This window comes from Lepisosteus platostomus, chromosome 10 (assembly GCF_059453375.1).
Source record: "Lepisosteus platostomus isolate fLepPlt1 chromosome 10, fLepPlt1.hap1, whole genome shotgun sequence".
NCBI classification, from domain to species: Eukaryota; Metazoa; Chordata; class Actinopteri; order Semionotiformes; family Lepisosteidae; genus Lepisosteus; species Lepisosteus platostomus.
Window position 1 is genome coordinate 19,818,034 of NC_142620.1, and position 27,015 is coordinate 19,845,048.

A 27,015-nucleotide genomic window follows, 5' to 3' on the forward strand; every position below is an offset into this window, starting at 1 on the left:
CAGTGGATAGGTGCTATGCTGCAGTAATTACTAAGAAAATGGGCTCATCCCTTAGTAGCCAAGTGATTATTTTTAAGTGTGCAGTTTCCAGGTAACAAACCAGTATGCTGTAAACTTGAAAACAAGTTACTATGGGCAGCTGTTCAACTTGAAATTACATTTTGTGTCCAAAATGTTTTTGAACCAAGGACATGATCCGTACTGTGATGATCAGTAATGAATCAAATACAAGTGCTGCAGCTGTACCAAAACCTATTTTAGCCTTTGAAATTTTAGACCAGGTTTCCAAGTGAAGGTTCAGCCTGATTTTAATGCTTAATGTTGATTGGTGTAAACAAGCTTGTGACTGAATATTTTTTCCATACAAGTAATCCATATATATAAATGGGTAAAACATCCTTTATAAAGTGTTACAAAAAATGTTTAAAAATACAATATACATCTTACATAGTTTATGTAGTTATCTGTATTGATGCTGCTTGTGAAAATAAAAAGATTACAAACTGTAACTTGATCAAAACTACTTCTTGGATTGCCTTTCCATAGAGGTATCTAGTTGTCTGATTTTCACTTATGCAATGTTAATTACTGTGTAGATAATATAAAATGAAAAGCAGCACTAGATCAGAACAAAGTAACTACTTTTTTTACGTGTCATACCATTGCTTAAAAATATCAACATAGCAACATGAAATTACACTTTTTGATGCAAATGATTAATCCAAGAGCTTTTTGTAATGCAGAAAGCACTTTCAGTTTGAGGAGGACCGATTTGCTACAGAAGTGTATTTAATGATCAGTTAGGCTCTTTTGATTGGCTACAACTCTGCTTGCTGTGTAAATACAGTGCTTCTTGTGAGGATTCTGTTTGATACATATCCTTTTAAAATATTCATGTAGTGTCTAAAATCTTTACTGGAACTTGAAATGAGGAATCTATATGGTTGGGTTAGCTCTAAAACATGTAATCTCGCCAATCTGTCTAGCATGTAAAATAAATGAATCCCTAATCAAGAACAAGTTAAAATAGATTTTCTGTGTGATAGTCCACACAGATTCTGTAGAGGAAATCCTTGCTCAACTCTGCTTTTCTTTTTTCTTTTGTAAGTTTTAGCAAATGTAGGATTCAGTTACGTTCTAGATCTGGTTTTACATTCCACATGTATTAAAAGTTCTTTAGAAACACTGGTTTGCTTAATCATTGCCTTTTGACAAACCTACAGCTGTATGGCGAGATGTTTTCAAAACCATGGACTGTCTGCTTACATCCCATCAACACACCACAGAGAGTTCCTGACAGAAACCCCGTGAATGATAGACTTTAATGACTTAAAGCCTAAAATGTACGATTGTCTCACTTAAAATATATTTTTGATATAATGTATAGTTCCCAATTAAAATTCTCTTGGATACTTTTGCCCACTGTGTCACCCTAAGTGCTGAAAGTGAGAAATATTTCTCTACCCAGTAATTGTGGGGATGCAAGAGAAAGTGCCATGTTGCTGAAGACGATTCCCTGGGATCCTGGGCTCGATAAACCTTTATGTTGCAGAAAACAAACATGGGCAGGAAACACCTTCTTTAGCAGGATGATACAGAAATTAAGTCTGTGCAAGACAGGAGAAAAAGCTGTAGTAGCTGTGGCTTCTTGAATTGCAGTAAAAGCTTAGAAGTTGTACACGGGCTGAACTGAAATGGTAGTTCTTATTCTATCTGCAGCAGCCAGTCTTGGACAACGGGGAGCCTCAGTCCCTCCACAGTTAAAAGAGAAGTCGTCTCCTCGTAAGTGAACGCCACACTGTCTTCACTGCCACCTGCGAACAAGAACGTACATTGAAGCAGTCAATAATCACACAAATGGAGCAACAACTGAAAGTTCTGTGAAAGTCTGTACATCATCAATATGTCTGCATGGACTGTAATTATATTTAAAGGGAAAAATGCATTTTTTTATAAAAGCTAATACTTTATAATCTCTCAGGTTAGAATTGCTTTAATACAGGGCCTGTAAGGCTCGTATTATTCTGAACGAGTTCTGTCCAAAGAAATGGAGCAGTAGTGACGTGCAGTCTTTCCAGCAATGACATCTGGAAAGGGGCTCTGAGGTCCTGGAAGCACACCTGAGTTGCATTAAAAAGTCACCCACTTTCATGAATGCCTTAAGAATGAGCTTCAGAAAGTCCGAGTGACTTTTATTAATGAAATGGGCAAAAGGGTCAGGCTTCGGTCCCGAGTCTGTTCAGTCGCGGTAGAGAGACTTACCAGAGACCCGAGCTGTCACTGCAGTTGGTCTCTTCCTAATGCCCACGAGTCGCACACTTGCCACTGTGCTCTCGGGGTCGAACGTCCCCGTGTCGTCAGCACAGCTGTTAAATGCCAGAGAGCAGCGAGTGCAAGATCACAGCCCATTAGAGAGAGAAAGAGAGAGAAGGGTTGAGGAGCGTTACTACAAGACTGCTGAAATGCCGCCTGGCCGTGCTGTTGTAGCTGCCTGTGTGGGAGCCCCGATGAACTGGCTTTATGAGATTTAAGCCTCTAGCCACCAAATGGGTAAAGTGCCCCCTTCTCATATGCAAGTTCTTACTTTCTTAATATGTGCCGTGATATACTGTATCATACCGATATACTTGATGGGTTCGGCCCTTATTACACTGCACAGCACTTCCATTAATCCGTTGGGTTTGGTGGCACACATCGTATATCTGTCTGGAGACCCCTTGAGCTATTTAGCAAACAAGCCCGGAGACACCTGATCCTTCTGGTTTACGTTTGTGATCCATAGTGCTTCCCTATTGCCTCCTTGTCCGTCCCTGCTTCAAGCTGATGACCCACAAGTACTGTGTCGGTCTGCTTGATGGGTTTCAGGAGTCCCACAAGGTCATGGGCACTGCTTGTTAGTGCTGAATACCACTAGCATTGAGATAAGAGCGTGTAAGTGCCGAGATACAAGATGACCCAATTTCTGCTTGATGTTCTGATTTATTTTCCCTTAAATCCTCTACCTCTTCTGTTCCCTTATTCTGTAAATGTAACATTCTTAACAACATTATTCCGTCACTCTGAGTCATTGGCATTAAAGTAAGCATCCCCTTTCAGCCAGCTCTTTGCTCCTTGTTGGGGTCAATGTTCCTTATCTGCCTCTGCACCTATGCCTAAATAGTGCATCGGTTTTCCTTTCAGAAATATCTCATTCTATTAAAACTGTTGCCATGTGGTTTGCAAGCATACCCAAAGCTCCAGGCAGACTCAAGTACCCCACAACTTAGGGAACCCCAGTCACAGCTGGTAAAGATGCAGGCCCAGTCTCAAAGTGACTGTCCCCCAGTGATACCCCTGAACGAACATCATCCAATCCATCTGCTTTCTGCTACCTAACACAGGTAGTATTTCTTGTACATGTTTCTACAGGCGTGATTTTTAATTCTCAGCCTAAATTCTGGACTTATACAGCAGAGCCTGTGCTTTCCTTTCCGTTCAACTGGGGTTTTCAATCCTTAGGGGAGAGACTGAGACTCTTTTAGCTACGCAGTTGACTCAAACTAAGATGTAACAAAAAGAGACCATGAAATGAGGCCTTGAACCAAAATATTCTAACGAATGCTGTCCCCAATAATTGCTTTCATCATGTGACCTTATAGAGTAGAGAGGTTATTAAAGGGGTGAAGGAAAGGTAACAGATTTCTGCTTTAATCTGAAGTCTATTTCAAGACTTCTAATTTTAAATTTCCCAATTTATGAGAAAACAAGCATCCTTTACTGAGAGAGCTTATAGTGTTTTTCCAACTTGATTTCCCTTAATTATAGGCTTATCAAGAAGATGTCCAATTGGCAACATCAGGACAATCGCTCTGTGTCTGATATGTCATTTTACGGCTAGTGGTCTTTGCAAAACAAAAATGCAAAACGTTGCATAAAGGTTCCCCAAGTGGACCCAACAAAACTGTACTGAACAGTGGAAGTCGCCCTTATTTACGTGATTCACACAGATTTCAGCCTCTGCTTCTGAGAGCTGATTAATCCCACAAGTGTCGCCCACAAATTTGTGGTGCCTCGCAAACCCTGTTCAGTGACAGACCAGAACTGTAGACCACAGCTTTGTCAACTAAGTAAAGTCAGAAGTGTCCATTACTCATTATAAAAAAACACATTCCCCTACATAAAATAAGCTCTTCAGTATGAACCACTGAAATTCACTCTTAAAACTTTAAGAAAACCCTTAAGGTGCAACAAAGGTGCATATATTGTTGTTAACAATATGTAATATAAAAGTGAGAAATTCTGTTACTTTTCCTTCCTTTAAAGTGACTTTGTTTGAAGTGACTCTAAGACAATGACAGAGATTTGGTCCCAGGTAAAACTTCAAAGGGAAACAATCAAGGTTATCTTTTACCGAGACAATGCTGGGAATATTAGCGTGATCCTGGTGTCCAGTGATTGGAAAGACAATGCTGTAAACCTGTGTCTCCATTAGCACGTTGATTATCACTAAAGCTGCAGCTGTGTACTCGCATCTGAATAACAGCACTAAACCAATAGACCTAACGTTTAAAAACCTAGTAAATTATAACAAAGTGGTACATTCAGCAAACAGCAAACATGGATTTGTTTTTATGGGGCTAGCCATGGGGCTCAGTCCCTTCATATTTCCACAGTCCCTGTGTATGACCTTTGGTTTAGACCTGGCATTAAGTTGTATCCAATAAATGAAATCGTTAATTAGGTTGGACTGTATTTAAGGCCTTCCCAATCATTTTGCAGTTTTGGGGCTCGACCAACTTGTCTCCGTGGGTTATAGAACCAAACTAAATCCCCCTTTTCAAATGTCACTTTATCATCTTTCAGGTCATCTTGTCTTTTCATGTTTTCAGCAGCTGTTCTTAAATTATTCCTTGCAAAATCATGCACATTTTCAAGGACAGCTTGTACATAGTGAAGATGATCATCAAATTTTTGATTTTCTGTTGGGAGTACCATACAGTAACAAAACAAAAATGCAAAACTCTGCATAAAGGTTCCCCAAGTGGGCCCAACAAAACTGTACTGAACAGTGGAAGTTACCCTTATTTACGCGATTCATACACGTAAGGAGTACGGAGTTCCTGTCCAAACATCAACAAAGCTGGGGTGCATTTGATAGCCTCATGTCTAGTTGCACGATATTACATCAATAGCATGGGAATACGTTTGTCCCAATCACATTGATGTTGCTGAAAAAACATAGCTATTAGGTTTTTAAGTGTGCGAATGTAGCAATCCACCATTCTATTTGACTGAGGCGGTAATGGTGTGGTGCGTTTTTTTGAATTCCTAAAATTTGACCACCTCTTTGAGATACAGCAGATTCAAAATGTCTGCCCTGATCAGAATGTAGTTCACTGGGAATCCCGAATCAAGTGAACATTTGATTCACCGGTACTTCAGCTACAGTGTTAGCTTCCCAATCCCTTATTGGATAAGCCTCTGGCCACTTAGAGAAATAGTCCATAGCTACTAGTAAATATTCAAAATCAGACTTTGATCTTGGGAAAGGCCGGCAATATCTATAGCTACCTTTTCCATGCAGTTACCCATAGTGTATGTTTGTAACGGAGCTCTTGGCTTTTTCTTAGGACTTTCCCTGGCTCCACAAACAGTGCATTTCCTGCACCATCTCTCCACATCCTGCCAGTAAGTCACCCAATAGAAGAGTTCTCTCACCTTATCCAGAGTTTTACCCACACCAAAATGTCCTGCAGTGGGCAAATTGTGAGACATGTGTTAATATTTCATCTCTTAAGCTCTTTGGAACTAGAAATTAGTATTTGTACATGTCCCCTGCTGGAGTTTCCCATCTCCAATACAATAATCCATTCCTGAGCTCCAGGCTGTCCCACTGAGCCCAATATGTCTTTATTTTCTGGCTTAGGGAAGAAAGGTCTTTCCAGCTGGGCTTAACCCCAGATGTTTTCCACTGTATAATGTGTCCTATAGTACCATCCATTATGCTTATTCTGGAGTTCTGTCACTGAATATCCTGGCAACAGAGCTGTAGCATCAAAAGGCACTGCTGGCTCTTGCCTAGTTATCCTTAGAGATCCAGTGCACACAGTCTCAGTCTGTTTCATGATTGGTGGTTTGGATTCAGTACCTTCTGCTCTGGCTTTGAGCAAAACGTACAAGCTAAAGCCCAACAAGGTCACCTGGACAATGCGTCTGCTTTTTTGTGCTTAGCTCCATCTCTGAATTCAATTTTAAAGTCGTATTGTTGCAGACAGAGCATCCACCTAGTTAACTGTCCTACCAAGTTTTGGAATTGAAATAACGACTGTGATGCTGAGTGATCTATGCATACTGTAAACTGCTTACCACGCAGGTAATGGTGAAAATGATCAATGCTTCTGATTACAGCTAGTAGTTCCTTGCAAGTAACACAGTAGTTCAGCTCAGTTCCAGTGAATGTTTGACAGAAGTATGAGATGACTTTTTCTTGTCCATCCTGTACGTGAGACCAAATTCCTCCTAAGGCATGTGCACTGGCATCTGTGTCTAGCAAGAAAGGCAGCTCGAACTGCGGAAAAACTAAGATTAGAGAGTCGATTCCTCCATTCTTACTGGATTTGTATGCTTGCAACACTATCTTTATTGGAACCTATTACCTTACCTTTCTGTGTTCGTGTCATTGATATTGAATTTCGCTAGCAATTTTTCCAAACAGCTTTTTGCTTCTTCCAAACAAAGGTTCATACAAGGATTTATTCTCTTACCTGGAGGACAGAGTGCCATGGAGAAAGGCAAACTTGCGTATGGCAAACTCTTTCTTGGACTTATAGTTGAATGAATGGCCATCATCCACATACAGCTCCCCCTCTGCGCAGCCCTGCAGAGAGCACAGACAAAACTACAAGTAAAATCGCCACTTGAGTAAAGTACATCCTACCCTTTCTGCCTTGGTCTGTAAGGATCAGGATTCTGTATTGCTGTTTAAAGCTACATGTTCTGTTCACACTTAATGCAGTCAGCACATTGCATAATACAACACACATTCTTCATCTCTTAAAAACGAAAAGCTTCGACCTCTGGTTGTTCACTGTCCTCACAGTGATTCTGAAGAGAATAACATCACATTACGGGAACAGTGAAGAAATTAAATGGGGCAAGGGGGTGCACGTGTAGCAAGAAGGCTGGATTCAGCCCGGTTCAGCCCAGATCAGTTTGGATCAGCATGGACCAGTCCAGACAAGCCTGAATCAGCTTGGATCAGCCTGGATCATCTTGGATCAACCCAGATCAAAAACATTAATCTAGAATCCAAGGTATAAGAGAAACAACATGGAGGCTTGAGGAAGAGGGGTTTGTGGATGTGAAAAATGAAAGGTATTTGCTGAGGGACTCTGGGGAAATTCTCACTAAGGAGACAGAAGAATGGGAATAGAAGGACAATTAGTGTGACATTAGAAGCAGTGATCACTTCAAACCTAATTACAATTCCATCAGAAATCTACCGGTTTTGTAAATAAAGTGAGTTCGGGCCTGTCTGTCCATCCCCTGAGTGACCAAAGTGCAGGAAAGGGAGCAGACCTTGGTGTCCAGTGCCACGGTCAGAGTGAAGGGCAGGAGCCACTGGTCAGCTGTGCATGTGCCAGCGCCCACTTTCCTGGGAACCACAGTGCCACCCCTCTGGAACAATGGGACCTGGGCAGACGGAGGAGAAACAGACTCTGAGTTCTCCTACTGCACCCCAGCAGAGTCCATGAAACATAGGAGGTGGTGTCATCTTGAAAGATGAGGAGCAAAGTACTTTGTGGTTTAAAAGTGCAATATGAATAAAACTAATTGCAATTGTTATTAAGTGAAAACTGTAAAGTTGATAAGACTGGTAAAGCCTTTAAATTCGGGGTACAATCACTTAATTGTCAAAGTATTGAAAACTTAAGCAGATATTCAGTGGTTATTTGGTAACACTATTTGGTAAACACTACTTGGTAAATAGGCTGGAAAATACTCAGTCTTGCTCAACAATTGCTTCATACAAGTCTGCAACTGTCACTCGATTCAAAGGATTTCTCTCTAGAGCAACAAAGGGATGCAAGTGTAAAAATGTTCACAGGCACTGAAGACTCACGGTGTCCAAAGTAACAGGGATCCTGACAGTCCTTCCTCCTCCAAACCTCTGGAAGGTGTGGGTGTCGTACCAGCACTACAGGGAAAACCGACAGATCATTACTCAGGAAGACAAACCCCCCTTCCCTTAGCAAAACTGGCCTGCACACAACTGAAATAACAGGAAAAAAAAGAACTTAATTTTCAGTTTGGACAATGTCAGCTGCGTCGGCAGCGTCAGATTGTATGTGGCAATTTAATCCACCAGGACTTGTCTGTCCGGGTGTGTTTGTGATCAAGATCCGCTGACCAATGTAAGACGACAGACAGACTGAGGGTAAAGATTTGAGGCTTTGTTTCATTTTCTTTTCAAGGCTGAATTTGTATAATTTGACCTTACTGTGATCACTCAACAAAACGATCAACTAATATAATTAGTAAAATCTCGGGCATATATTTATCATAAAATGTGAACTAACACATAGATGAAGAAGGTCTTCTAACAGATCACATTCTATAATGTTATTATATGAACACAGGTGTGTCAGTCATCTAAAATGCATTATTTCTGTGTGAAGTGAATGTATTATCTTTCCAGCATGCGAAAAAATCAAGTTGCCAAGGAAATGGTTTGTGCTAACACAAAATCTAAGGACATTTCCCAGTATTGCTGGAACACTGTAATTTGGGTATTGCAGAAATAATGTAGTATTATAAAGTTTTTAAAATGGAGCTGGAAGGATGTATTTTGGTTATATAAAATATAGAATTCATGTAATATTATAGCAAAGCTAAGAAATTAAAGGTGTGCACGTGTTTTTTTAAAGATGTTACTTGGGATATTTCAAGTGATTATTAGCATGTTAGAATTTTAAACTAAATTATATAACCCTCTGCTTTCCATTAATCAAAGCACCGATGCTTTTTTGTCATCTAATATGGTTGTCCTAGCCACATTGTAAGTTACCACTGTGAAAAAGCAAATCTGAAGTATCTACAATGGTGCCACAAATTTAACACTTTTGGAACATTCCAACTCTTCTCTTTTCAGCTTTTTTTCATTGAATTGTATACTGAAACATCTTCTGATGTTTCAGTTTACAATTCAATGAAAAAAAGCTGAAAAGGCATGAATACTGTACAGTACAGCACCTCACACTGGTGACATTTGCAACAGCAACAAGAATAATTCAACAACCTGTATCCGATACCTAGGATACAGACGTGGCAGATACAGGCAGATAATACACAGATGTACCTGAAACTAGGCTTCACCAACCTGCTTTTTTATAAGAATAATAGTTTACGTTTAAGTTTAAATAAAGTTAATAGTTTAAATAAAGGTTCACTCAAATAAGTAGGAGTTTGTGAGGTGCATGTTAGAATATATTTATTTTTAAATCACAGTCTTACCTCACCAGACCCAGGAAGTAAAACCTTTATCTTGGTGACTCCAGGATCAGTAACAGGGCAAGCCAGCAAAGCATTTCCTGCCATTTGAAACAACAATAAAATCCACAGAATATATCCTACTTTACACGGCTTACACTGAATTCAGAGATGGAGCTACTGTTTCTTTTTATTATTCAGTATTATTTCACACAGTGACACATATGATACACACTTGGCTATGAAAAACTTCCTTTAATCTCTTCGCCCTGATAACTACCTGCAGACAAAAAGTGTTGACTTCCCAAGTCCTTCCTGTTGTCAAAGATAAGATCACTTTATTGGCCCTATACAATTTCTTGCATTAGGAATTTGTGTTTTCACATACCCCAGCTTGCTCTCCATGAGACACACAGACAGGGAGAGTCAGCCATTTATAAGGCGCCCCTGGAGCAGCTGGGGTTAAGGGCCTTGTTCAGGGGCCCAACGGAGTAGGATTACTCTGCCGGCCCCGAGATTCGAACCGCCAGACTTCCAGCCACAGGCATAGATCCTCAGCCACAGAGCCACCACACGGCAAACCAGTTACAGTGATGTACACACCTATCATGTACTGGGCTTCCACTGCGAAGGTCTGGTGGTCTTGGGGGAATTCTACCCACAGAGGCCTGAAAGGAGCAGAACAGTTTCAGCACCGCGGGGGGTCGCGGAGAGGAGCGTGGCAGCTGAAAGGAGCCCACGGGACGGTACCTCAGCGGGGGGCGGGCCGAGACGTGGGCCTGGCGGAAGAGGGAGTACCAGTAAGGGAGCAGGCAGTACCGCTCACAGACGGCTCGCCTCACGAGGCTGGTCACCTCCTCTCCGAACAGCCAGGGCTCGCGCCGCCGCGCCTGGCAGTCGGAGTGCCCTCGGAAGAAAGGCTGCAGCGCCCCCGCCTGGTACCAGCGCACCAGGAGCTCTGGGTCTGGGTCCTGGGTGAAACCCCCCACATCCGCTGAGAGGAGAGAGAGCAACTGTCCATCACCACCTTCGCCCCTGTCGAGCATCTTTATTCATTTCATTCACTGTAGCTCGGTCTCCCTACATCATTCACGCCAAGTGCTGGCTTAGTCTGCATGTTTCATTTAACTTCTGTACCATCTGCATGAGTAGAAATTGGGTAAGCATCGCTTTCCTGCTGTAGACATAAATACTTTATGGAAAACGCCCTGTAACTTAGACCAAAAACATGGCCAGAGGGAGCTTGAGGGAGCCAGTCACAAGAAGTTGAGAGGCTGAATGTGTCAGGACCATAGGGCCAGCTGAGGCCATCTGAGGCCAGTCACCTGAGCCACAGAGGATTCTGGGATGGGTGGTTACAGCGTGAGCCCAGGCTGGCCCACAGCATTGACTCCTGTAGTAACAGGGAGATCGAGGATGGGCAGACAAGCCCCTTTGCCTCGCTCACTCGAGCTCACTTTTCTAACACATTGCACATCCCATTAACATGAGGGTAGTGCCAATTGGAGGAGCGGTGCCTCACGCACTGTTAATAACATGGTTATTACGAAAATTAATTTTGTTAATTGTGTTCCGCTGTCTGGTGGAATCCCAGCTAGAGTCAACCAGCAACAAAAGTCTCAACCTAGGGACACCAAAGCCATAGAGCTTAACCTGATCTCAGTTACAGTGGAGATTCTATTGCAGGCTGAGAATAGAGAAAACAGGAAAGAATTGATTGTGAGGAAAAGTGAGATTCTGTGTTTTGGCACAGGATGGACCGCTCACCACCACAGAAGGCAATCCCTGTAATGCTCAGAGTCAGCAGCATCGGGATGGAGATCTTCAGGTAGTCCCAGCTGGCCACGTTGTCGCCTGTCCACACAGCTCCTTGACAAACACAAATACACCACAGAAAAGAAATGTAACTTCCTCAGCCCAAATTAGGGTATTTGACCAGAGGTAACAAAGAAATCGCTTATGCTGAAGGTGCCAGTTGTACATAAAGAAATTACAGATGTTGGTCTTATGTATTGAGAAGCTTATGACAGAATTAAAACATAGATTGTATGAAATGACTGGAACATTGTTTAAGTAACAGCTCTAATAAAAAATATTTATTAATATCTAATATTATAAAAAATATGCCACTTAATTAGTGGCATTTTACAGGAATCTTTATATAAAGCTTGCTGCTGTTTGGATTTCATATTAGTGATCAGATTCTGGTATAAAGTTGCACAAATCTCAAGCCAATGCAAAATGTTGTATTTTGGCTGAATACCAATACACATACACGAGTGAATACACACACACAAAGCAGCAGGCTGCAGATGTGCCAGGGGATTTCTTGACACGTCCTCACATACTGTAGGTAGAGCGGTATATAAACCAGAAGCATACTCACCAAATCTCTGAGAGCCAGCGAAGAAGGAGCGTGAGAGGACAAACGGCCTCTCGGTACCCTCTGACCTAACAATTAGCCCCTCCGCTGTGGCCCAGTGCTGTCAGGGAGAGAAAGCAAAACAGCACTGGGGACCAGACACTGGCTGGTAGCGAGCCAAAAGTGAAATGGCACAAAACGGGTGAGCAAGACAGAGGAGCCCAACTACATCTTCTCATTCTCCCCATGGGTGGGCATGCAATAAGAAATGATTGGCAATACCATCAAAATGAAAAATGAAAAATCTCACGAGCCTCCGGATCTGCTTTACCTGGTAGAAGCCGTACAGGTTGTGAAGCTCCCGGTGCTCCCAGCCCCCACAATGCACTGTGTCCTTTGGCATGGTCTGCTCCGGCCCGCCGAAAACCGAGGGCTCGTTCATGTCGTTCCACACAAACAGCGCCTCCGTGGATCCCTGACACACACACAGGCACACAACACGAACCTCCGCATCAGAAACAGGTAGACGGTTCTCCGTCTCACAAAGAGCCGAAGGTATCAAAAGCTGATCAAAGTTTTAAGAGTGGTCATTTCCATGGATTTAAAGAGATTAAATGTAAACACAACCCCTGTTTGGAGGACGATTTGACAGATTGCGTCCCATGATCCAGAGAGTGAGAAAATGGCACAAAACAGCTCTTACGCATGAGAGGGGTGTGAGATTTTCATTATTAAATGAATAACTAGCACCTGTTGAGCAATGTTTTCTTTAAAAGCAGAAAGGGATGAAAATCTAAGATATTGGATCCTGCCTGATTGAATGTTCTCTAACCTGGAATATTTGGAGTCAGTAACCTTCTACACTAGTCTCAGAACATTTCCAAATGGCCTTGGATTTTAGAAAATGTACTCCGCTTATTCAGGGTATCACCAGGCTGTCCGATCAGGTGGGGTGTCCTCACAGAGGCCTATAAACCTCTATGCCGCTTTCAGCAGCCTTATCAGACTCACCTTGTATTTGTGAAGAAAAAACATACAGGCATACCAAGCACGTGCTTTTGGACTGCTGAAGTCCAGGTAACAGCAGGGGCCTAGGGAGAGGAAGAAAGAAATCAAAGAAACATGAGCAGATGAAGAACATCAAGAATCATTTATACATCTGGCTCCCTTTACAGGAGTCCCAAAACTTTACAGTAGCAGCTATACAGGGTAGAAATAGCCTAGCTGATACTCTTGCAGGACTTTACAGTAGCAGCTACACAGTGTAGAAATGACCTAGCTGATACTCTCGTAGGGCTTTACAGTAGCAGCTACACAGTGTAGAAATGGCCTAATTGACACTAACTTTATAGTAGCAGTGTGGATGTGAACTGCACCTGGCCAACAGGAGCCCTGGTAGGGGTTGCCGTCTCTGTTTTTCACAAAATGTCCCAAGTCTTTGGCCTCAGAGTACACAGAGTAATCTGGATCAATTTTGACATGAGGATCACTGATCACCACCAACTAAAAACAAAACAAAAGCAGAAATGGATATCAGTTCATGCAGCAGACACGTTTCTCGTGAATTCCTTCCAGACGGCTCCCAGGTCCACTCAGCCTGCTTTCCAAATGAATACCGGGGGTTAATCCTTCCGGGGGTAAGAGGCCGGTTGGAGCGTGATGCTGACCACATCACCTCCACTTCCAGAGTCGGATGGTCAAGAAAATGGTGACCTTTGCCGCCCATTCCCCAATGGGCCTTTATGGCCTGAAAAGGGACCTACCTATACTGATCTTCATCATTTTTAGGGTAGCTTATTTAAAGACATTCATTCTGTGTGATCTGTGATTGATAGTGTAAAAAGGCAAATAAAGGCGATAATGTGTATATTTAGATCATGTATTAAGAGTTTTTGTTATACATTTATTAAAATTATAAAGATGAAAATACTAAAACATCTGCAGTTTAAAAGCGGTTAAAAACTGGCCACTTGTAAAATTGAAGGGCAACTTTAATAGCTGTTCTAAACAAACTTGTAAACACGTTGTTTGATGGTTTTAATGTCTTATTATACTTCATTCTTTGTCAATTTATTGACCCAGAAATGATCAGCAGCACATCAAGGACCAAAAAGTCAGCATTCTCTTCCAGCACATCAAATAATACGGGATAGAAGTGTGTGATTGAACTCTGGATCTAAACTGCTATCTCAGGCATGTCTTAGTGTCCAAGAAAATGCCAAACCCTCTATGCCGAAGTCCAGTCTGCGGCTTGAGGAATTAAATATTACAGAGCTACTGCAAGGGAGAGATGCCAATACCAGTCTGATCCTACACTGCTGCATCTCTCAAAGGTGACAGTGATGTCAGAGATGAGAAGCCTGCAAGAATCCTGCCCTGGGTCTTCATTCCAGCTTACAGCTTACTCCTTAATCAGGACTAAGACCAAAACTGAGAAAAACAGGAGGCTGCAAACCCTTTCATTTTTTACAAATAAGCATAAAAAAAATACCTTGATGACACTGTTTGTGTTGCGTTGCTGAAAACATACACGCTTCTCTAATTCATAGATGTGATATACTGGTTCTCAAGTGAGCAGAGTGAACACAGAAACAATGGACAGACCTAACTGCATGTCTGGGGGCACTGCCTAAATAAAAAGGCACAGACAAATCAAGCATGTTAACGATCTTCAGTCACAGGAGTTTATTACAATACAGGTTAAGGCACTTTGGAGCAGCAGGACTTGCTCTCTAGGCTGTGGTATTAAATTGATAAAATCAGTCTCTCTCACTTCTCATTACCACCCATTTCTTGCTGATTTAGTTGATGACACTGTTTTCCTCTGATTGGATCTGGGCTGGGAAAAAGTGTGCCGCACCCCGTCGGGTGACAGAAGTACCTTGCGGTTCTTGTTTAGGAGGTGATCCTGCAGGCCCACGGGGTCAGGGAACAGCTTGCTGTCCCAGGTGAAGTAGCGCTTGCCCTCCGTGTGCTCGATGTCCAACCAGATGACGTCATAAGGGATTTCATGCTGGTCAAAACCCTGGTCCACTGCCTTGATGTCGGCCTCGTCCCTGTAGGTCCAGCGGCACTGATGATACCCCAGGGAGAAGAGAGGGGGCAGAGCCTGCCAGCCTGCGTAGCACAGCACACTCATTCCTGGCAGCTCCACAGCTGGAGTCGAGCTTCTGACTACACTGCACATTAAAGAGTCCAATCTCTCAAGTCATCCTGGACAGTTAACTGCTCACTACCCTAGTGTCACGCCCCGCATTTGCCCTCGCCATTATATTCCCAAACCCACTGTTTCACGATCTCATTCCTAACTGAACCCATCACATTCTCACAGCCACCAGATTCCACAGATTCTCACTCCTGAACCAACTTTCAAACCACGTCCCTCTCCCTTCACTATTTAAAGTTCCCTCACGCACCAAACCTTTCTCACTATTGAAATGCCTCCTTTAGAGTTTTCTAGTGTGCGTTTTTGTCTTGTTGGATTTCCCAGTTTTTGGACTTAACTTTTCCCTTTCGATCTCGTCTCTTGGATTTCGCCTTTTGGGCTGTCTTCTCGGGTTGTCTCGGCTCTTTCGGGTTAACGGTTAACTAGCTTCTCCAACCGACCTTGCTTCTGGATTACGATTTTGGATGGTTTGCCTCTGCATCCTGCAGAGTTCACGGCTACACACAGGATCCCCGGAGAAATACCTGCAGGATCCCTGACACCTAGGGTGCAGTTCTGTCAATACGCCATTTCTCTCATACCGAGAAATGAGTATGAGATGTTTTTTAAATGCTACACTTTTATAGAATGGTGGATATAGGTATATAATAGAAGCAAGAGACGCTTTTCGGTCGTGTTTGAGAGACCTTCAGGCAATACAAGCATGGTTTTAGCAAAGATTCAAGCTGGATGCCCCAATGGGGATACAAAATAAACCACAAGGAACAGAAACATGATGAAGAAATGACACAGAAAGCATTATTTTGCGCTGAAGGGGAAGGAGGAGTAAGAGGGTGCACCTGTCAGCTCGGCGTACTGTGCGAAAACCTGGAAAGGTGTTGGGCCCAGTAAGAGGAAGGTGTCAATGATGCCACTCTCTGACATCCAGTGGAGATCAGTGTGGGCCCCCTGTCTCCTCCTCTTCACCTGTGAGGGATATCGTGAGGGGATAATCCAGGAAAGCGAACTGGAAGCGTTTTGTTATTTCATTTTCAAAATACAATTACACTATAAAGACAGAGCAAAGCTGACTAATGTACTGCTTCATCACACGCACTTCTGAAACTCCACTGTGCCCACCGGCACTGCTAGCACCGCCAGTTACAATATCACCAGAAGATGAAGGTGATGCAGACCCACATGTAACTACAGTTGTAGTAAACGACGTCTAATTTGTAAAGGGCAATCACTGTGGAACAAAATCACTGAAAATGATGATTGCTCCCATGATATCCTTTCTGTGAAAACCCTAGTTGCCATTTTCAGAGAAACGTCCCTGCTGACTGTTATTGTACATCCTTAAAAATACACAATTTAATGTCATAAAACCACAAGAGTAACCTAGTAGGAAGGCAAGTGAAACCTTCCCAGAACTTTGCCAGCCTGTTCCTTCAGGCTTGTTCACCTCATCCCAAAGAACAAAGCTTGTGATCCATCAACCACCACAGCCTTACAATAAGTCTCCTTGTAAAGGGAGCAGAATTCAGACTAATGGAAGTTGCTGGCCTTGGTTAATTAATGCGTTTTAATGTTTTACTACAAGCTACAGAGCTTGTAATATTTCCCTCATTGGATTTCCCTCAACACCAGCTGTTTTACCCTGCCCAAAACCCCCATTACCAGGTGATCTGTGCCAGTGTCGACGTGCAGCAGGGTTTCAGAGGCATTGAGCCAGAAGACGCCAATGGTCCTCTCGGGTTTGTGAGCCAGCAGAAGGGGTACAGAGCCGTACAGACCCAGCCGGCTATGTATCTTGTAGGCAAACACGTCCAGGTTGTACAAGCGGTAGGGCTCTCCGGCACTGCAACACAACACCGACAGGGACTGTCAGCTAACCGGCCACCACAGCAAGCAGCCAGCAGAGGCAAGGTAAAGGGTAAACAAGCCAATCCCCCCAAAACACTGAACTGTCCACTGTTTCCAAACATTGTGGCATCAGTACCAAGCGTCTACCAAAGACTAAGAGAACAGATACAGTTGCATTTGTGTGTGTTTTACTCTTTAATCAGTAGCCTGCCTCATACAGACCATGTTCTTCAATACTTTTGCATCTTTACAGCTTGCATTTGATTGTAATATGTTTCTTTGTTATTTGGGATTATAAATTAAACATACAAATAGCTATATATTGTTCATGTCTTAGGTCCTGTCTTAGTGGTAGGTTTAAGACAAGAACAACAATTAAGTCATAACAAACCCTTCAAGATTATTTCAAGATGGTTTTGAGTATTGCTTAAATGACATTGAAACAGTTTAAATAATCATTGACAAAAACGTCTGTGAATTTAGAGAATAAACTGCAAGGTAGGGTCTTAAATTTCCACAGGTTATTATATTATTTGTACTTCACAATTAGGAGTTGCCAATTGTCATTCAAATCGTCTCACCACTGTGACCCTTGCAATAGTCTAAGATTCTAAGTCTAAGGTGAAGCAATTGCCCACTTCCTTCCAGAAATGCATATTTGTCAGAGCCAACTTGGTAATCTTTGTTACAAAATAATTCTCTAGCCCTTGGAGCATCCGTAAACATTATTTTCTTCTCACCTAATCAGTGTAACTGTTAAATACAGAGTATGAGTGTCAATTTGGGGTTTTATGTCTCATAAAAAGTTTCCTTTCTCCTAGAACACTTTTTTCCATTTCGTTTTCAATTGTAAGTCCTTTTTGCATGTGAAAAAATAACCAAATAGTTATCCAGAGAAAATGGCAGCTGGCTTGAAATACTACCTCAAAGTGAATTAATATTATTCAACTTATGAATCACTATCAGTCTCACCCCTTTTTTAACGAGAAGAAAACCTGAAATATACTTGGGTCTGGAAACAACAACAATCTGAAGAGAGTTGTGGACGACTGGTCTAACCTGGTATCTTGGAGCCGATGTGTGTCAGCATGTTCTGGAATCCCATAAACATTTGAGAAGCCATGCAGCCTGAAATCCAGGCCAACAGAGCTGGGCCCTGCGAATCAGAGAGAAACAACCTCACAGTTTATCTCCTGGAGATGGTTTCCAACATACGTTTGGTCTATCCGCTTGTACAATTTGTCTACTTTCATGTTTTATATTGCCGCAAAGTTTAAGAGGCACCAAGGCAGGTATTTAAAGATGCATCCATCTGTTTAATTTCTTACCACTTCATCCGATTCAGGGATGACAGGAGCACCAGTCACACAAAAACAGGGAGAACATCCAATCTCCACACAGACAGCACAGTAAGTGCACAATTGGACCCAGGACCGCAGTGCTGCAAGCAATGCTAACTACTGTGCCACCGTGCAGCTCTGTTTATCTTAATCTTCAGATAACTTTATTATTCTTCCAAAAAGTTGGAAATTGGTCTTTGGTATCACCACCTTAAAAAACTGCAAAAAAGAAATAGCACTTAATACAACTTAATACAAAAACAAGCAATAATCCTAGCTATGCAATGATACATACACACATACAGACATATTGCTGTGCCCATATTACGCTATCATGCTCACTAAATTGAGAGCTTCATACAAGAAGCTATCAAACAAATTATTTCTTGTATACAATTTTATTGGCCATAAGCAATCTAAACAGGTTCCCTGAAGGTAGCAGGTGAAAATAGGAATGAAGAGTGTGGATCTTTGAGCTGCAGTTCTTCAAGCTGTTTCTATGATCACCCAATTTTTTTACTAGCACTATTAACAATTCTGGCCAATTTTCCCTTAATTCCTTGGGATACCATAGCACACCGTGATACCAAAAATAGGGATTCAGTTAAATAGTAACATATTTGCTGGTTGAACACTGCAAGAGCACAAATGCTTGCTTTCACATCCCCTAGTACTTCCTGCTAGACCGACAGGCAGACATGCTAACAGACAAAGGAGGATTGAAAGACATTCTGTGATTAAGAAAAGTTTTCGGTTCGCTATTTTTAAGGATCAGTTAGCACTGAGAACTATATCTATGTCTCCGTCCATTATTGCGTGAAGAACCACATTCATGTCTGCTTCCATAACTGCTTGGAAGAATATAAAGGTTTGACCTCTTAAAATTATTGTGCATGGCATCTGGTGTTGGATAATATGATCTTAAAGACATTTTTAGAGGAAAAATGTTTTTCATTGCCTTTCTGAGGCTGAAAGCCTTGTTGGCATCAGACATTAAAACCTCCAGATTTCTCAGTCTAACCCAAACACTAAGGGAACACATGATGGTAACAATATTTAATGTAATTTGAATTTATCATTTAATTTAAGGAGGTTTAGCCAGTCCTTGTCTTCTCTGCTTATCTGCATCCTTCTTTAAACCACAAATATCAATTTGCCAAATATTTAAAGGAGAAATTCAGAAATAACTACATAAATTCAGAAATGAGCCCCCTCTTCCAGTAACATCACTACTGAGAGACATCCACCTCAGGAAACATCTCTCCCATCACTGACAAACAAATGAGAAAAAAGTGTACTGCAGATTATAAACCAGGACCAGGCAGAAAACAAACAGGGAAACATGCATCAGAATTGAACATGAGCGAGAAGACAATTATGTTGAAGGTTACAATTTCTTTTAAAAATATTTTTATCAGATCTCTCTCTTTTCATACCCCTCCACGCTACAGACTTAAATCACCCTGTGAGATGGCAAGAGGTAGCTTTGCGAGAAAGCTGCCTGTTAATTGAAAATAAAACCTACAGAATGAGGCACAGCTGGTCTGACTAAGTAATTAACACTCAGAAGGAATTAAATTCCACATGAGGGAACGAGCTGTAAGGATAGGCTCTGTGTGGAATTGACCACTCCTCTGGGCTAATTAAAAGGCTTATAAGAACAGTAGGGAGGAAAAAAGGCTTCAGTCTGTTTGGTGGTAGTGGTTCTCCTCTTCATAACTGAGAGAAGAGTTGGGGGTGGTGGGTTGTTTTTGAGTATTCCCTGGGCTTCAATGGCTTCCTATCTATGTGGGAGAATAAATTGGCAGTTATGGTGTTGAGGGCACAAGTGTTAGAGGTGTCCCTCTTGAAATAGAATCTGTTAAGACAGTGATGAGAGGAGTCCTGAGTTCTGTTGATGTATACAGATCTGAAGAGGCCAGTGTAGTCTTAACTGAGGGGAAATACCATGAAAGCACTAGGATCCAGAAGAGGACTTAAAATGCAGAAAGCTAAGATGACGTTGGCAGCAATGGACTTCATGGTATGTGCTGGAGATTGTTGCACCTGAAACAAATCTTAACTACAAAGTGGAGGCGTAACATGGCCCATCTAGCCTGTTTAGTATCATTGAAGTGAAGGATCTTCCATGTAGTTTTTTCACTTTTTGTGAAGAGGTTTTTGTATTGCAACACAAATTGCTACAGGTCTTGCCAAATGGATTTCTTGGAGCCATTTTACTTACCATTAGCTTTGATATCTACAAACTGTCTGAATTTCTCTTTCCATAATCCTGATGTGTCATCTTCCTAGAATGGTAAGATGGAAGAAGGGAGAGGGAATATCAAGCAAGGTGAATGTGTTTTTTTTTTTTTTTTTTTTTTTTTTCCCTCCCACACAAACTTAATTTAACAGACTGGGTTGTAGCAGTTGTGGTCTTCTTGCCATTCAAACCCTTGTTCTTCAGTGCGTGCCTTAATGTGATTTTGAGCCCCAGTGATTTTTGTAGTGCAACTGACTGGGGAATTTTTAAAAACTATAAAAGCATACTAAAATGTCCTATTCTCCTTCCCACTAATGCCTACAATGGAAATGAAGTTACCTCTTCCTTCTGAGATGAAGTGCTGTGGAGAGGAGACAGAAATTGGTTATAGGAAACCAACCTATTGCAGAATGAGAGACTTTTATTCTAAGGTAACATTAATGCATTTCAGAACTTCTCTATAAAGTAGTTGTGACTATTCTGATCCAAGGAAAAATGTTTCGACAGCACAAGACTTGATTGGCCCTGCTTATTTGTTTGATTTCTCATTTTTACATATTCTGTACTGTTTTAGACTTTAGGATCCCCACTTCAAATCCATATTTCTTTACTTTCTGATCCTTAACAGCTTTTATAAACTGCCTAAGATCTCAGACTCCAGAGAGCCTCTGTCTTGAATGCAGTATTCTGTAAGTCCTAGACATGAGCTGATCTCATCCAGTGATACCAGTTATGAGCTGTCCTACCCAGTGGTGGCACCAAACCTTTTATGGCAACTAGCAATATGTGAGGCACAGTGAGGTAATGAATCACCTCCTTGTTCAAAAACCACAGATGTCATTGCTGGATGATCACCTCGTAGATTAAACAAGGTGTCCATTCTCTGGTTGATGCCTGAACTCTGCCTAAAATGCTGCTACAGGGCACAACAAGTCAGGCCAACAGCGTGCCTCAGAGTGATGCCTTCAGAAGCTTAGCAGCTGGCACAGTCATGCACAATTCCCAAATTCCCAGGTCTGGGGAGAGACTTAACTATTCAGTTAGTTTCATAGAGGGCATGCCTTACTGTCCAGCTTATTGTACAGCCTCAATAACAAATACTGTGATGGACAAGACATCTAGGATTTTAAGTGCTTTAAAAATTATGCCTTTCACCCAAATTAAACTTAAATGTTCTCTCCAAATGTTTTTTTCATTCTAATGAGTTTGCCTGTATGGGAGTATTTAAAAACAAGGATTGTGTTTTTTTTTTTTTTTTTTTTTTGCTCTGTCAGCCAGTGTTTTCTCTGGTGCTTCTTGGTCTCTGAAGATGTAAAGAAATTAGCTTGACTGAAAAACTAAACGGGATGTAAGATGGTGGTGATGCATCCAACGACCGTCCGGTCACTAATCAACTTTTCAAGATGTTTAAAGATGCTGTGTGACATTTATGATGCCCTCATTATTAAGAGGTATTTTCATTTAACTATGCCAAGCTTTAAGTATTCTATTCATGCTGCTTCTATATATTCAGTATTTTAGTTTTGGCTCAAAGGAAAAGGAGTTCATTCAGATGTCTGCAGACTGTACTACTGTTTTTTGGAGGCTCAACTACCGGGGGTACACATACAGCCGACATCTATGGAGTGGTGGTGCTCACCTGTGTTGCGGGGGATCCTTCAGTGGCTCAAAACACAACCTCCCCTCAGAGTTCAGTGTCGCAGTCACCTCCCCTCCGCACAGCACTTCCAGCCGGAAGGGGCAGCGTGCTATCCGCACCTGGGACTGCGTTTCCTCCCATCGCAGGGTGAGAGAGTCTGTGTCCACCTGCTCTAGGGTGAGCCTGTTAGAGACACGGGACAGGGTGTGAGGTCCCAAAACCCCACTCTGCTCCCGTGAGGGGGCTGTCTGATGACGGGAGCAGTGAAAACATCTGTTGGGATATTCCACCCTTATGGTGCTGTGGCCTGTATAGAGGCAACATCTAGACAGTATGGATCTGCTTTGGGTAGCTTGGCCCATTAAACTAGGTCATACAGCTGTCCACAGAGGTCCAGGACCATTTACTGGACTTGTTGAAGGTTTGCAATAAATACATGGACCAAAGGCTTCTCCAAACAAACCATTACTGCTGACCCTGGTCTCTCTCTCTCTCGTCTTGAGTCCAGGTTCACAGAGCCCCAACAGATGGGTATGTATGCAGACATTTATATAATCAACATTTCTGTAGGTTGCCCCATGACTCACTGCTGGGTGACTGGTTCGTGAATCAGAACATCAGGGACTTCATAGCGTGGCCTAATGGGCTGGAGCTCATTTATCTTCACCCGGATAATTCCACCTTGGACGGCACAGACTTGGAGAAGTAATGGGACCTGTAACGGCCAGGCACAACATGGTAAAAGGACAGGAGAAGGGTTCCTGGGATTGGCATTACTTCACAACCTACGACTGACCCATTTCAACGTTCTCTGCCAGATGTTTGATACACAGCAGAGAAAACTGGGGGAGTAAAAAAAAAGTTATTGACGTCGTAAGACTTGATTTAGAATTTTAAATGGAATTGCATTTTACTTGCATGTTCTGAGTGAAGTATGTTGCTTGTACAGTAGATATGAGAGCAGGGCCCCACCTAGGTGCTATTCCACACTACTACATAGTTGTTTTAGTACATTTATCTATGACATCACCCATCCAATCCATTTTCTACCTGCTTATCCCAATTTAAGGATGCCAGTCCATTACAGGGCACACAGACCCACACATGCACACATAGGGAAATCTTGGGCCAGTTTTGCCTGATGCCAGTATGTCTTTGGACTGTGGGAGGAAACTGGAGCACTTGGAACATACAAACTCCATATGTAAAGCACCCCAGAAACTGAACCCAGGGCCCCAGTACTGCGCCACAATGTCACCTTTCCATGCATCACCCATTCCCCAAGCAGACCAACCTCTGTATCTGTGTGCACTAGTTTCAGCTGGGCTCCTCTCTCTGATAGCACCAGAGTATCCATCAAGGCGCGATAATGAGAAGATCCATGTTGTAACTCCTTCTGCCTCCTGAGAAACAAGGAGTTTGATATCCGTAAACTAAACTCTTACTGCATCGCAAGTGGATTGATTTTTCCATAAAGCATAGCCTTTTCACTGTAAGAAATATATCATTTTTTGCTTCATAAACATTTTTAAGTTTGCAGCTTGTAGGATATGGAAATGGCATGAAATGGGATAATTAAAATATCATTTGTCATTCTTTGTATTGGACTCTCTGTCTACACCTTTCCATAAACTGGTACTGTATTTGACAAACACCTTTTCTCTCCTACATGGTGTTCCTTTTCTAATCATCTCTGTTAGTGGTTAATCTTCTGGGAGAGAACATGATTTAGACATCGGTAACAGGGTTCAAGATAAAAGATCCTCCAGCCATCACATCTCCAGACAGAGAATGTGACTTGACTCCTATACAGTACATTCAATAAATCAATATTTATCAATCAATACATAAATTAATCATAATTCAGTAAGTCAATAAACCACCTAGGTTGGTATTAGAAGGTTAAACAAAACTCATGGTGCATAGTGTTAAATCTCAAAATCCCATGCAAAATTAATTTTTAATATCTGTTGCGACAGCTTATGCGACATTGTTGTGATAAGGTTCACAAAGCACAAAACTTGCTTCCTGTCTTCTACAAGCTGGCCAGAAGGGGCACTAGAGTAATACTCGCAGTAGTAAAAGTGCACTACAGTACATAGCCTGTGCCCATTACTTTACATTACTGAAGTGCTGCAGAACACTCAGTTCTCGGCTTTCTCAGCAAACACTCTGTCCCCACCGCACTCCACCTAGCTGCACATCTGACTAAAATGCCACTTTAAAACAGGCACCTATCTCATGTACCAGTACAGTGAATCACAACTCAGAAAAGCTCAAACTGAAGATTGTCTCTGCTGTGACTGCCACACAGTAGCATGTTTCCTGCCAATGACACTGTGTTCAGTGGTTCTTTTAAGATGGATTTCAACATCCCATGCTGTGGTGATGATAAAGTAGCTATAGGAAGCTGTCACGTACAGTACCCACCTATAAAATGCAATGTCGTTGCATTTCTTAAACATCTCCTTTCCTTCATCCACTGGGATAGTTGTGGTAATGCTGCAGCAGTAAAAAGGGAGAGTTTTAAACACTTGCTCGCTTGCTTGTATTTAGTGATACCACATGCTGCTCAACTCTTTCCAGTGTGAGATAGTTCCAGTCTGCTACAACCCTAGTCTGAAAAATTGCAGATAAAGATTTAGAAGATTACAAATGAGTGGAGTTATTCATCTCATCTTGCCTGTTTGGCTGCAAGCAGCCAATAGCTGTGAAGATCTGATATAATAATAATATTATTATAATATATTATTACTATTCCTGGCACTTGTACTGCATAGCACTTTTCTGGACACTCCACTCAAAGTGCTTTACAGGTATTACAGTACGCTCGCCACAAACCGGCTATCAGTGAGGAGGAGAACAGAGTGATGAAGCCAGTTCATAGATGGGGATTATTAGGAGGGAATGATTGATAAAGGCCAATGCGAAATTTTGCCAGGATGCCAGGGTGACACCCCTACTCTTTTCGAGAAAGACCCAGGGATTTGTAATGAGTCAGGACCTCAGTTTTGTGTCTTATCCAAAGGATGGCGCCTTTTTACAATATATTGTCCACCATACTATGTATTAGGAGCATTAGGATCCACACAGACTGCAGGGTGAGGACCCCCTGCTGGCCACACTTACACCTCTTCCAGCAGCAACCTTAGCTTTCCTAAGAGGTCTCCAATTTGGAAACTGGCCAGGCTCACACCTGCTTAGCTTCAGGGGTTTACAAGTTGTAAGTTGCAGGGTAATATAGCTGCTGGATATATAACATGTTGTTTTCCTTTTACATGTAATATATGATCTTATAGCCTGCTAAAGCAACATATATGATTCAAAGGTCTAGCTGGTTTTTGAGAAGACAGGGTATCACCTTTGACTACAAGGCTGGGTAGCTTGTTTGAGACTCGTGTACTGTAGAACTATAAAGCCTGCAATGTACTTCCTGTTTTTTTCTACGTGTACATTTCTAAAAAAAAGCAGAGCAGGGGTTGCAGGTGAGCTCTATAACTGAAACATATATTTTTATTAGTAGATTTAGAGTATGATTATTTTTTTTATTTTTATAAGGACGCCAGTGTGGGAGTTCAACTATTACTTTTGCGATTAAATAGCTAAAAACGTCCTGTACACTATTTACCGTGATCAGCTGGGGTGCGATAAGGATAATACGTATATTATCCTTATCATAACATTTTATTACAAATTATTCTTAATTATAAGTTAATGAGGATGGTCTCCTGACATCCCAGGTTTAGTCACAACACTGGATTAGCTAACAATTCGAAGTGACCTGTAAAAATACATTTAAAAATGTCTATAGTATTTTCAAACAAGACAATAAAATACCCTTCTTATACAGTAACAAGCTGTTGTACAAATCTGTATATTTCCATTTTATTATTTGATTTTTGTAATAGATTGAAATTAGTCACAATTCATTAAAACAGATGATCGTACTGTTGCTACAGTTCACCAAAATCGCTTTAAAAAAAGTTTTGAACAGTTGTTTTATGTTGTGCTTGTAGAATGCTGAACTATATAATTGCTTATGAATGAGCATCTAGTGTATCGTTACAATATTGAAAACATATATATGCATTATCACTTATTCATCTGCTGCCTTTATAAACACAAAACACAGGAAGCTACAGAAAATAGTTTTACGGAAAAAAACAGGCGTTAAACGTCAGGCTATAGAACCACCATAGCCTATCAGAAATATAAGGCATACTGTAAATATAGTGTAAAAAGATTACTGTAAATATACATTACTTTAAATACATATAATTTACTAAGTTTTCGAATCAATAACCACGATAAATATACACAGTGGAACAGGAAGCTTGCATGTAGCTTCTCGGCACCGGTAGGAACAGAGACAATTTTGTGCTGACTACATACCTTTCACCTGTCTCAGATACTTTTTGCTCAGATTCCATAAGTAATCCAATTAGTTAATATTCGATTATTTCTTTATTATTATTTCCAATAGATACTTAACTCTCATTTGCTTTCTTCCTCACGTTGTGTTTACAGAAATCGCATTTCCACGCCCCCTTACAAACTCCAGCAGGGTGTTTTTGGGAATTGTCGTTTTGTGAAAGTTTGTAATGCGACTTTTTAAGAAACTAAGTCTAGCATGAATAATGAAGTATATACTCACATCTCACAACAGTTTTAATAACAGTATTATGTTTATTCCTTAGAAATATCAAGGATTTAACGTAAACATATTTTTGTAAACAATTTTAACACAAATGCTTATTTATTGTACCAAATATATTGCAATTTTATTAATATCACATACAAGAGTTAAGCAGCGATATATAACATATTTATGCAAGATGTTTATTCTCTTTTGTGTGGTAATTATGAGGTTAAATTTGTCGCTACCCCTCTCCCCTTTTTCGCAATTGGCATATCTCGGCTTTCGTGTAGTAGTTAAAATTCAGCTCCCTCTAC

The 27,015-nt window shown here is 41.5% G+C and overlaps 1 protein-coding gene across 2 annotated transcripts; it reads right to left on the bottom strand.

Moving 5' to 3' along the window:
* Positions 1 to 290: 290 nt before the first annotated feature.
* ganc (glucosidase, alpha; neutral C) lies at positions 291 to 26,930 on the bottom strand. 2 transcript variants are annotated; one of them, XM_088648664.1, is made up of 24 exons: positions 26,455 to 26,787; positions 24,493 to 24,564; positions 23,357 to 23,465; positions 22,650 to 22,777; positions 22,063 to 22,245; positions 20,763 to 20,784; positions 20,406 to 20,469; positions 17,901 to 17,997; positions 16,656 to 16,836; positions 15,836 to 15,962; positions 14,712 to 14,947; positions 13,207 to 13,333; positions 12,842 to 12,921; positions 12,162 to 12,305; positions 11,855 to 11,951; positions 11,236 to 11,337; positions 10,219 to 10,462; positions 10,072 to 10,136; positions 9,493 to 9,569; positions 8,102 to 8,176; positions 7,558 to 7,671; positions 6,744 to 6,856; positions 2,263 to 2,366; positions 291 to 1,814 (listed from the first exon to the last, which is right to left on the bottom strand). In XM_088648664.1, exons 1-24 carry the CDS (start codon positions 26,490 to 26,492, stop codon positions 1,705 to 1,707), a joined length of 2,709 nt encoding a protein of 902 aa, XP_088504790.1. In that variant the 5' UTR covers positions 26,493 to 26,787; the 3' UTR covers positions 291 to 1,704. The 2 variants fall into 2 exon arrangements, 1 of the variants encoding a protein (XP_088504790.1); XR_015941688.1 differs by lacking the exons at positions 291 to 1,814; positions 2,263 to 2,366; positions 6,744 to 6,856; positions 7,558 to 7,671; positions 8,102 to 8,176 and having other exon boundaries at positions 9,857 to 10,136; positions 26,455 to 26,930.
* Positions 26,931 to 27,015: the final 85 nt, after the last annotated feature.